Below are 12,388 nucleotides of genomic sequence, written 5' to 3'. Positions count from 1 at the left end.
TTACCAGAGCTGGGTATCAGACCTCCCTATTTTTTGGTACCAATTGAAATTGTGTCCGTAGCACTTTACATATCAAAAGCTGTCAAGTCCCAAAGCCTGGCACTGAAGCCTTGGTCAGATTCATACTTTTTTTTTTCTTTTTTGTTTTTTAAACCAGACACCTTAGATATAAATACGGTTGCTATTTAAAACTGTATTTTATGAGGCTTGTGTTTCCACAACACTCATTTGGCTTCTTTGTAAAAAGAACAAAAGGCTTTTGTAGGAAAGTAGCAAAGCTCCATCACACTGATACCAGTATTGAACATTTTTGACATGAAGCATGTGAATTGTGTGTGAGAATTTCTTGTCGTTATGAGCAACGAAAATGATATTGATCCAGGGCTGCAAGTATTCTCTGTTACTGATTCATTTGTTTTTTCTATAAATCGATTAATTGCTTTGTTTTTAAAATGTTAGAACAAAAGTGACGTTACAAGTTTCCAGAGTGAAGGACGACGTCTTTAAATGTTTTGTTTTATCCAATCAGTGTTTGGTTTCCAATAATAGAAAACAGACATAAAGGAGCAGATTATTTTTCACATGGGAGAAACAGGGACCAGATAATGATTGGTATATCTGCTTGATAAATGACCGCAATGATGAGGGTAATCATCAGAATTGTTAAAGATTTTCAGACAAAGGACCTCTCGACAATCGATTGGACTATTCATATTTTAATACAATCTTTAACCCCGCATTACCCCTCAGATATGACGTCAGGACTCTGAGTAACAAAAAATAATACAACCTCAAATCACACAGATGCTGATTCACACAGGACTAATATATGACTTCTGTAGTTGTGGAAATATGGCAGGTAATTGCAGTTGAATTTTACTTGACAAATTACCAACATGGCATACATGACACAGGATTAAGATCACAGACATCCTCTGCAGTTGTTATACATTACAAGAGGTCCCCAGGTAACACTGGTCCTGTGTGAACTGGGCTTTTATCAAAATCTGATGGCTAATACAGTGTAGTATATGCAAATAACGTCTGTTTTGTGCGGCGCATTAGCACAGGATAAATGAAGTCTATGGTCTGTATTTTACTCAGATTTGCTGACATCAGTTCCCAGATATGATGCACACAGTCATATTGTAACAGCACTAACAGAGATGTACAGTTTTTTTCTTTTTTTAAATGTGGGTTAAACGAAGAGAGACATTCTGCCACACACTGTCATGTCTTATCCATCTCATCATATTCGAGATATTGCTCTTCTGATGGCTTTGAGCTTGCTTGCTTGCTTGCTCTGCGAATGGGTCTCCATGCTGTGCAGTGAGATGAGCCTCCTGCGCCCAAAGTGCTGTCAAAACTTGTATTTATAATTGCCAGCACAGCCTCCATAATTCAAAAACCGAGAAAGAAGTAGAAATGAGGCGCAGAGGAAACTAAAAAAACCTAAATACAACTACAAATAACCTTGATGGCGTTTCGCATGGGACTAATATCATCACGTGACCTCTGTGTTTGTAGAAATATACGAGATAATTTGACTCGACAAATTACGGATATGGCAGATTCCCATGCACTAGGATCACAGATGACCTCTGCAATTATTACACATTACCAGAGGTCCCCAGGTAATATTGGTCCCATGCTAATAGGGCTAAAGAGATCAGATACCATGGTTACCTCTACACCATCAAAGCTTCATGGACACATACACTCTGAGTGTATTGCCGTGTATTTCTTCCTCCCACTGAATTCCCACACATTTTCTGTCCTTCAGATTCCCTCATGTTGACTGATGAATCTGTTTACATCACATATTTTTTTTTCCACGTCAGTGCCTCACCCACACTGCACCATTCACGTGTCATACGTGTCTGACATATACACACACACACACACTTGCACTCATGAGAACATAAACCAAGGTTCTCAATACGGTGCCTTAATTACTCTCCTGCTCTTGCTCTCCTCGCTGCTTCCTCACTCCGGCTCGCTCCACCAGTAGCAGCGAGGCACACTGGTCTCTAATTGGGGTCCTGATGTCAGCTTTGCTTATCATACACATACATCTTTTTCTCTCCTGTGCGCTCTTTTACTCTCACTCTCTTTCCATCTATCAAGAATCTGTTCCTCCCTGAGCAAACAGCACTTGTGCGTGTACACACACACATCCACACACACACACTGGCTGTCAGTCTCTACTCCAACAGTCATGCATACAATTATGGATTCGAGGCGGAGCGAGCCTGGTACAGTGCTAATTGGTGGAGATCCACCCCTCCTCCAAACCTCCATCACCCGTTTCTGTTTCCATTCCCCCACTGTCAGTGTATAGATTCATACCCACTCACCGTCATGAAGATGGGGAACCAATCCCTGAGGACCAGCGCGCAGAGATACGCACTTGTTAAGGCGGCCGTGCGCAACAGTGTGCCCCCATCACCTCTCTCCCACTGTCTTTCTCACTGTGCATTAACAGGTGCACGAGTCAGCTGGCGTGAGAATGTGAGCATGTGTTTTTAAGCCACAGTGTGCTGAACGTTGGGGGGGACGAGACTGCGATTCATGGATCTCAGTGTGAAAAACTTGGCAGTGTGAATCTCATTTGCTTTCATCCTCTTTGTCTACGATGACTTACCATTTTTGGTGCACTTGATACATGCAGAGGAAAGACCCACCAACAGGTCAGAGTATCAGGTTGTGAGACTTTGACAGTGTCTCATAAACTATGCCCACAAGCCACAGAGGTTTTACAGGCATTTTGCACGGAGATATACAGCCTATAAGCACATGGGGCATGATTTATTGCTTCAATCAGCTCTGTGTTTCGTGATACATTGTTCTTTCATTTGTCTAATTACACTCCTCTAATGTGCTCATTTTCCCCTGCCTGTCTTCTCCTGCCCTCGCTGATGCGCTGATATAATTCATTTTGGCCCCTAATGTCTTGCTGTAGCACAGACGCTAATTTCCTCTCCCCTGTTCCCTTTAAAAAGGTGTAAATGTTACAGGGTCTGTCGGGACGCACACACCTGCCGTACAGCCTTTTGTCAGCGAAAACCTGTTTGGGTGTCGAAATTCTGAAACACAGGCTTTCAGTAGTCAAGCAGCTCGTGTCATTAGTCAGCTATGGAAAAATGAAGCCCATTTGTCCCATCGAGCTATACCCCGTGTTTTCTTACCTGTTTGTAAGGCCTGGCAGGTGCTGCACTGTAAGGTAATTTGTGCTTGGTTGCAGTAACTGTAGCCATGTAAAGGAAATGTAAGGAAAGACAGCCGCAATGAATGGGTGAAGAGGAAGAAGGAGAACGGTGGATGGAAGCGTGTCAGAGGATCACAGATGAAGAAGGAGCAGCACGGAAACCCCCATGATGCTCTGCCCTCTCTCTCTCTTTTCCTCCCTCACCCCACCTCATGAATCATCAATCAATAGTGACACATTAGTCCCTGCTGGGCAATCAGGCCTCGCACTCCTCTTCTCCTCAGAATGAGAGATGGACCTTTTCTCTCCTCCCACGTAGCCAGCGGACGGACAAATGGCAGGTTGAGGGAATAACACAGGCAAGAGGTGTTAAACTATTTTGCAAATGTCAGTGTATTTGATGAACCGCTGCGCACTCGCTTGCCTTATCTCCTTTGGATAAATGAGAATCTAAACACCCAAACAAATGTCAGAGACCTTAGATTATCTGCATGGCTACTTGAAAAACACCTGAGAGCATCCATGGTGTTAAAGCACAAAAGGGTGTGTTTCCTCTTGTTTAGGTTTGTTTGCCTTTCCTCTCATTGCCTTTAAGTGCACTTTGAAGGGGATTTATTGTCCCCTTGAAGACAGACAGAGGGTTGAAATGTGTGTTTTCCTTTGTTTTTTCCACGGGCGTGTGGCTTAAAGAGGGTAAAAGCACCGAGAGGATCTCTGCCACGGTATATAGCTCCTATTGGCATAATGTCAGGCAAGTGAGCAGACAGCTTGTAAATGCCTCCTGTCAAAAAGCACTCCACAGACTAGTGTTCTTTGAGGACACATGCTGATAGGCACGAACGCAATTACGTGAACTTACATAACCCACATAAACAAACTCGCAGTTACCGGCATGTACATTCACAAGGCCTGCTTAATGTGGACAGTCTTGTGCACACCCATTAGAAAGAGATAAACGTTGATGATGGGTCCCAGCGCAGACCAAAGCAGGAAATCAATTCACTGTATGGGCAGGAAGCGTCGTATTTTTGCCCGCTTCGCATTAAAAATTCTGCTGACTGGCACCATAACGAACAGCATTGCAGTCCTGAAAAGCAATGATGGGGGGGGAGCGGTCTGCCCGCTAGGTGCCCACGATTCACCTCGGCTCACACCGGTTTGCCGGAGGCTTGTGCCTGTGAATCACTGCTTGTTGCACAGGGGACAAGGTGAGCCTCGGTCTCCCTCAGCCCCCACCTATCTCCCATGTCTTCACACCTCCATAGCTACTGGGCGAGTTGTAAATCTCCACCAGAGCACCATCCTTTGTTTCTATGACAATGCTCTTGCACATAATCTGCACCGGGGTCTCCTCTGGATGGATGTGTGCAGCTGTGGGAGGAGGGGATTTCACCTCTGCTTTTTAAAAGCCATAGAAGGCTCGATACAGTGGAAACACACTCCTAGGTGTTGCTATTTTTTTGTCACAAGCACCACAGGCTTACTCGCAAGAAAAATGTTCCATCCAGTTTTGTTTTTTTTTTAACTTATGCATACATGCTCTCCAGGTCATCTTTGCTTTCCATTTAGTCACATTGGTACGCTCTTGTCACATTTAATTTCACTGTTTACACACACACACATAGAGAAAGCTAAATAAAGCTGTACTCTGCAGGGCTGTCACATCCTGGCCGCTGATGTACACAGCTGATGTGAGCCTTTCACTCCTTGGAGACTGTCTGTCAGTTCCCCACGGTCACCAGGCACTGTCGCCACGGTGACAGATGGACCTGCCTGTTGGAAGCCATCACTCCTAGCCGAGATCTACCAACACGTCTAACACACACACACATACGCTCGCGCACCGTGGACAGACAACATAATCTGCTTAATAATGGCTTCCGTTTAGTGACTGCTGTGCTGCCAGGTTGTTGCAACAGCTCCCATTTGCTGAAGGGAGACGTACAGTCGAGGGTACAGTCCCTCTTGTCAGCCTGAACCCAGTTCAGCTAAACGCAATTAATCCAAACCTCCTCTGGGAGCTATTTTTGCAGAATTCATCTCTACAGTGCGCAGCTCTTTAACTCTGTGTGTCGGTGCTTCCACCACACTTTATTTCCCCGTGTTTGCAAAAGACTCCACCGCGCGTTTGCACTGTCGTCTTGCGCCCAAACTGTTGGACCTTAATCAGCTGTGTGGAGCTGTCACACGGAGGAAAACAAGTTGTGTTCGCTGAGTTTTTCCTTAGGCAGTGAAACAACACAACAGTTATTCTGTCAAGCTCGATAAAAACATTTCTACTGCAACCCTCAAATACACTGGACACTTCATTATTTTGGCTTCATTGAAATTCACAATAATCAGTTAATATATCATTAATCATAAAAACTACACTTCATACAAATTCGGTGCCCCGTAGGTTGAGCAGCCCTTCATTTCTCACTGTTGATAATGCATTTTCTGCCACACATTTTAAAATTTAGTGAGCAGAATGAAATGAGATGTAGGGGGAGCCCACAGCAGCCCTGGTCCATTATTCGAGAGCTGGAGGCGCGGAGAATTCAGTCGACACTCTCTCACTCAGGCTTTCAGTGCGCGGGCCAGCCGAGATCGCCCACCTGTCCAAAACCGCTCTTTCCTCCCTCTTGTATGTAATTAGCACTGGAGGTTGGCCCAAACACCCACAATACCTTTTGATCTGGGGGCTTCAAACACACTGTGGTGCTTTACACACAGATGAGGGGGGAAAAAAGAACTGCTTCTGCCTACCAGTGGAGTGTTAACCTGCGCACAGCTTCGTCTTCCTTGACTTTAATTTGTTTATAGATATTTGTCAAAGGGCATCAAGGCCTCGCAGTGAGATTGAGCTCAGTATCTTTAAATGAATATCTCATTTAGTGATATTACATTTACAGTAAGATCCAAGAAATTTGGAAGCAGGCACAGTGCGTTTTGAAGACCTGAATCGACCCGGGTCTGTTTTTCGTTTCCACGGGTGTGTCTGATCGAAAAGCTTGGAGAGAGAGCGCGCTGAGAGACACTGACGGACGGCAGCAGCAGATCACTTGCAGTGGATAGATGAAGGATAATCAAACGCCAGCCTGACACTTTGACTGACAGCATGCTTAGCCCGGAGAGAATACCTCGGGATTGACAGTGTGCATCTGCGTCCGCGTCGTGATTTATGTGCTCCTGAATGAATGATTCCTATTGATTGAAAAAAAAGGGGGGGTGAAAAGGGGAGAGAGACGAGGGGAAGGATGGTGGGGGAGGAAAGGAAGGAGAGGAGGAAAAAAAGCTGCAGACGCAACACAGTTGGAGCTGTCAGTTGTGAATTAACCCAGATGTCTGAGAGATAAAGACACAAGCGCGTATGTGTGTGTGTGTTTGTGTGTAAGATCTTATCCTCTCTGTTTCCCTAAAGGATTGACACACAATAGTGGCCCATTTTCTTAGATCAGACGCCGCCTAGCCTCACTCATGCTTTACATGTGTTACACACCCCTATTGTATGTCAGAGGTGTGTGTGGTTCCTGCTCCACCCTTTGTTGAATTTTGAATCTTATAGAGGTAAATACGCACCCCAAGTCTTGCATTTCCTCTTTGTTTCATCCATTCCCTCTCCAGCTCTCATTTCCATAACTTCACACAACTGTTTATTCCATGCAGAGTCGAGGGAGGGAGGGACTGAGGGAGGGGGAGAGGGCAGTGATGTGCTTAAGGAGCAAATTTCCCTGGCTAGATCCAGGCTGTGTTAGCATTTTAGTCACCCGTCAGTCTTTTCTTTGTGTGCTTCTACGCGATAATGATATTTCCGTGATGATATTTCTGGTCACTGCTCACTCAGGCAGAACCCCGTCTGTCATACCTTTTAAGCACACTTCGATTTGTGTCGGGGAGCGCCGCGCAGAGCCGCCTGATGCCCGTGTGTCGTGTGTGTGTGTGCGGGTGTGTGTGTGTGCAGCTGCGTGGATGTTTACCAGCATGTGGGGGTGGGAGGGAGACTGAGATGGAGGGGAGAGAGAAAGAGGAAGAGGGAGGGAGGGTGGGTGATGATGCTGAGGGAAGAAAAGGGAGGGAGGACAGTGTGCAGTGAGGTGAGAGAGAGAGAGAGAGAGGGAAAAAAAGGAAAAGGCAGCAGGAAAGGGAGAGACGGGGAGGACGCTGCAACTGCCTATAGATGCTGGAGCCTTCGACAGCGGAGCGCGGCGCTCAGCGGACACAGGAAGATGGTCTCAGTAAGAGGGGAACTGACGGTTGCCTATAATTTAATGTTCAGTATCTTGGACTCCTTCTCCATGGGTAATGCTACGGACAGGAACTCCAGAGCACAGCTCGCTTTTCTCCTCTCTACTCATCTCTCTTTATTCTCTGGCTTAGTTGCTCTCCAGGATTCTGTCCTCTCCTCTTAAACTCTCACTTTCCTGCCTCAAACACACACTCACTCACATGCGTGCGCCACCGTCGGGTAGCCAGGCTCTGGCAAGCGCAGGGTTAGCCCTTGGGGCTGGCCCCAGTCTTCCGCTGCACCAGTCAAGCCAAGCGCTGGCCGCGGCAGTGATGCAGATAGATCGCGCTGCCTGCCCCCCCACCTCCACCCACCTCCCCTCCCTTCCTCCTCAAACCCCAGCCGTGGATGGGCGAGCAAAGGAACCAAGCAGGGAAAGAGAGGAAAGGAGGGAGAAGGAGACGAGGGCTAGATGAGCACTGTTGTGATATTGTTTTGGAGTCTGCGTTGTTGTTTTTTTCCTTCCTTTTTTTGCATTCTCCTTTTTTCTAAACATGGATGATACACTAAAACTACATTTATAACCTTCTCCTTTTTCTTTTTTTCCCATTTCTGTCTGGCTTCACAGGGGTGGCACCTGCAAAAAAGAGCCCCAAACTGGTAAGTAGTTGTTTTTTTATTTCTATAAGCTATAAGCTCTCTCATCCATCCTTCACGCTCCTGTCCTCCATGGTGTATCTGTCAGATGGATATTTGGCTCACTTTCCCTGCCTCTCCTCTCCTACCTCATCTCTCTCTCCCTCCAAGGTGTAACTTGTGCTGATGTTGTGGGTCTGTTTGTAGACATGGGATGCTGTGCTGTGCGGGGGTGGATCCCTGTAGCTTCACATCAGCCCCCCCTCCCTCCTCCTCCTCCTCTCTGGCGGGGGCTGGGACGAGGGGCTTTGATGCACAGCGTGAGCTGGGTTGCTAACGCGCTGATGATCGCATCGTGCAGGGTGCTAAGCTTGCAGTGTGAGAGTTGAATGTGGGATCACAGCTGAGCGTCGGCCTCATCCTGTGATATCTGCTGCATTAACGGAGGGACCCCATTGACTGTTTCTGACTGAACGTGTGTTTGTCAATTTTTGTTTTGCAGGATGATTTTGAGCTGGCTCCTCCATACAGAGATTACACTAGGAGGGTATGTGATGTTGTTGAGATGGGGTGAAAGTTTTGGGGAATGAGGTGTGGTGGTATTGGTGCTGGGTGTGTAATGAGTTTGGTAATAGTGGTGATGGTATAGCATTCTCATAGCAGATAAATTGAGGATGATAATAGAGTTAATGCATGATGCTTTAAAATAAGGTTTGGTTGTTAATGTGCAACAAAACACGTGAAAGATGACCGCTCATGCTGTGATGCATCGAGGCTCTGAACCTAAGTGTGGCCTGATGGTGGCAAATCAAGGATTGAGCTGAGTCTGAGGAAGCAGCAAGGATTTGTTTTCATTGCCCCAGCCCTCCCTGCCTCCCTCCTCCCCATCTCCTGTCTCCTTAATAAGTTATTGGAGCAGCAGAAACCAATGTATTAGACCAGTCCCGGAGCACAGAGGGAGAACCCAATGACTGCAGAAGGTCAAATCTAATAGATCCATCAAGAGCAAGAGATTTGTTTTCATTTGATTGGGGGATAGCATTTGGAATTTGTATACATCTAACTGAGCGAGAGAAACAAACAAACAAAAAAACATGCTGCCTCATTGGCTAATGGAGGCACCATTTTGTTTGATGGAATGAAAGTGACCGAAAAAATCATTTTGCGGTCAGGAGGAAGCATCAGTCCTGAGGTCTGACTTTAGCACCTAACGCGGCCTGCATTTGTGACTAATTATAGGAATGCATTGATTTTTATTTCACCGCACAAGCCTGTGAGGTTACACTGGGTAGAGTAAGCATTCCAGCTGGATCCACGGTTATTTGCCAAAGAGTCAAGCTCCTTTTATGTCTAACAAGGATGATGAATATAAACATGAATTGCAGAGGTGTATCAGGCTGATTCAGGGAGTAATGAGTCTTGAATTTATTGAAGACACGGCTGCACTTTGAAGGCCAAACACTTTGATATTTGAGAACAGATGAGCCGCTTGCCTCCGCCCCTTCCTGGTGTATTTTAGTCCACCACATCTGAAGTACTGGGAGGTCACGTGACGTGAAGAGACAGAACTGCTGTCATTTTCTCTTAATGTCTCAAAATATCTTGGTTTTCGTTCTCGGCCTGTAACCCTTTCCCTGCGCTGGTTTCTTTTTTTGAAAATCTGCAGAGTAATAGTGAAGACGAGACAGTAAAGAACGATAGTGTGACAAGGGTCATGGAAAGGATTTTTACTTGTACTTGAGCTCAGGATTGTATGTGCTTTACCCTGCTCAAGCACCACTCCCTTCAAATCCTCGAGCAGGTGCTTAAGTGCCCATGTTATTGAGGGGCCAGTGGCAATTTATGGGGAGTTTTACATTTCTGGCTTCACCAGTAAAACCCTCCCTTCGTTTCAAACCCCACGAGTGCTTTATTCACTGTGAATATCTCTCCATATGCAGCAGGGGATGCAGTTCCTTGTTAATACATTCCACTCTGTTAAACAAAAGGAATAGGCAATGTAACCTCGTAAGCTGAGCTACAGTTGTTTCTCCCACAGCTGAATGACTTAATCATGAGAAACCATTGAGGTCTTTTTTTTCTCCCTTTGCTAAAATAATTCCCTGAATAAAACAGGTTGATTATTCTTTGTGCTGAATGGTAACACAACAATGGTTGACATTATACACTTTAGGTTCTGCTCCCTTTTACCCTAAGGAGCAGCAATCTTTAATCTGTCTGATCTTTAATCCAAAATTCTTCCGTATTCTTCTTTAATCTTCATCCCTCTTGTCTTCTACACTGCTGAGCATGCAGTAATTTTTTTTTGTCTCTACCAGTCTGTCAGCGCTCAGTTCGGCCTCCGTGTTCACAGGTGTACGACACAGCTGACTTTCAGTTGTCAAATAATATCCATCTGCTTCTTCAACAGCAATTGTCGAGAAAGGACAGTCAGAACAGCTCCCAGCATAGTGTCTCCAGCCACCGGAGCACCCACACAGACTCGCCCGTGCACCCGTCCCTGGCGCCCCCCCTCAGCGAGAGCATCGCTCCCCCGCCCCCCTCTCAGCCCCTGCCAGGCCTGCCGCCCCAGGACTCCCCAGCAGACGGGACCATCCAAAGAAAACCGGACCCCTTTAAGATCTGGGCGCAGTCCAGGAGCATGTATGAAAGTAGGCGTAAGTATATACATTTTTGGTGGCGGTTGGATGAGGGGCTGCATGGGGCTGGTGGCTCAGTGGAGACCCTTGGTGTGTTTAAATGGTACTGCACGTTTTGGAGCAAGATTTGGGATAAGAGATAAGTCTTGTGCATGTAAGTAACGGGTTAATATTCCCAAGTATTCACATCGAGGTAAGAATGGAAACAGAACTGTTTGATACACATTTAAGTTAACGAGATGTGGTTGTTTTTTTTTAATGTTTAATTAAAAGAGTTCATTCATTGTCTTGAGAAGATCGATACCACTCACATATCTGTGCACTGAATGTAAAGCTAGAATCAGAAGGTAGTTAGCTTAGCTTAGCTTAGCACACAGGAAGCAGACGGAAACAGTGAACCTGGCTTTGTTCAAAGAAGTTTTTACATTTCTGTACGTGTGCGAATTAAACAAACAAGACATGGTTGGCAGATTTGTTTTACTCTGTAGGGCAGGTTAGCAAATTTTCTTTGCTTTGTGTATGTGTGCTAGGCTAAGCTAATTGCCCACTGGTTCTTTCTTTATATTTAAAGGCAGAGTTTGCAATTCTGGAGTTGATTTTTGAGTATCATTACCACATTATGCTTTGGGTTGGCGCGGAGAGGGGGATGAGACTCAACAATAAACCATCTTTGTCCATAACTGCACACTGCAACTTTAATGTACGCACATGAGAGTGATATCAATCTTCTCATCTAACTTGCTGCAAGAAGAAAGTGAATAAATGTATTTCCCGAAATGTTGAGTTATTCCCTTTAAAGCAGCTCTTCAAAGCTACAAAGTTAGCATTGATTTCCGACAAGTATCCAAGGGGTACTAGTCTCCCACATGTTCTTTGTCCAGTCGTTTAAAAGGTACTACTGTAGATGCCACCGTGGTCCAATTGTCGACGCTGCCACCATTGACACACTTTTACACTAGACTTCCCTTAAGAGACATGCAGGCGTATAATTAGCAGCAATAGTGGAGTGGATGTCAGTGGATTGCATATCCCCCCTCCTCCTTGACTAGCCTTGCCAAAGCGAGGGGATAGCTCCAATTAAAAAGAATAACCCTCAGATCGGCTGTCAAGTAAAAAAAAAAACAGGAGAGGAAGAGAAAAAACAGGAGTCTGTAAGGGCTGAGAAACCTTAACATCTAATCACTTTCCCAGGCGCCACTTGTCAGGGATTTTCATTATTTAGATGCCTATGAAAAAGACTGTGAAGAGAAGGGCTGAGCGTGGGCTAGTAGTGCAGACGCCTGTTGGCAAGCTGCCGCGAAGGGCTGAGAGGACAATAGTGTTTGATTTGAAAAGGAAATAGTGATAAAGAGTGGAAGAAACCAAGAGGAAGGGGGGATTATGTCGACACACCTGTCGTAAAGTGATGGAGTCTCAACAGGGGTTTGCTAAATTGCCTGAGCCAGTTTGCTCTGTGCAAATGGGAGGACTACAAAGACAACACAAAGGATAACGATGAGAGATGTGACAGAAACATCGAAATGGGACGTAAAAGAGAAACGTTAAGAGAAAGGTCAAGCTTTGGGAGATCAAGGGATTCCGAGGAATAGAAAAGCAGAGAGGAGTGCAGAGAAAATGACAAGGGGGACAGCTGACCTGTACCAGCAGGTGTAAATCCTCCACTTCCTCACGCCGCATTGAGCTCTCAGCCTAAAATCC

At 45.7% G+C, this 12,388-nt stretch overlaps 1 protein-coding gene across 8 annotated transcripts in view; it reads left to right on the top strand.

The window, feature by feature from the left end:
* magi1b (membrane associated guanylate kinase, WW and PDZ domain containing 1b) overlaps positions 1 to 12,388 on the top strand; it is a 167,811-nt gene that overhangs the window by 131,558 nt on the left and 23,865 nt on the right. For 6 of the 8 annotated variants that reach the window (XM_050037298.1, XM_050037299.1, XM_050037295.1 and 3 more), the window contains 3 exons: positions 8,044 to 8,075; positions 8,554 to 8,598; positions 10,462 to 10,708. In XM_050037298.1, coding sequence (XP_049893255.1) covers positions 8,044 to 8,075; positions 8,554 to 8,598; positions 10,462 to 10,708 — 324 coding nt within the window. The remainder of the gene's footprint in view (positions 1 to 8,043; positions 8,076 to 8,553; positions 8,599 to 10,461; positions 10,709 to 12,388) is intronic. The other 2 variants (XM_050037297.1, XM_050037300.1) reach the window with 2 other exon arrangements.

Source organism: Epinephelus moara, chromosome 24 (assembly GCF_006386435.1).
Source record: "Epinephelus moara isolate mb chromosome 24, YSFRI_EMoa_1.0, whole genome shotgun sequence".
NCBI lineage: Eukaryota > Metazoa > Chordata > Actinopteri > Perciformes > Serranidae > Epinephelus > Epinephelus moara.
The sequence above is the reverse complement of the archived record's forward strand: the minus strand, read 5'-3'. Positions and strand labels throughout refer to the sequence as shown.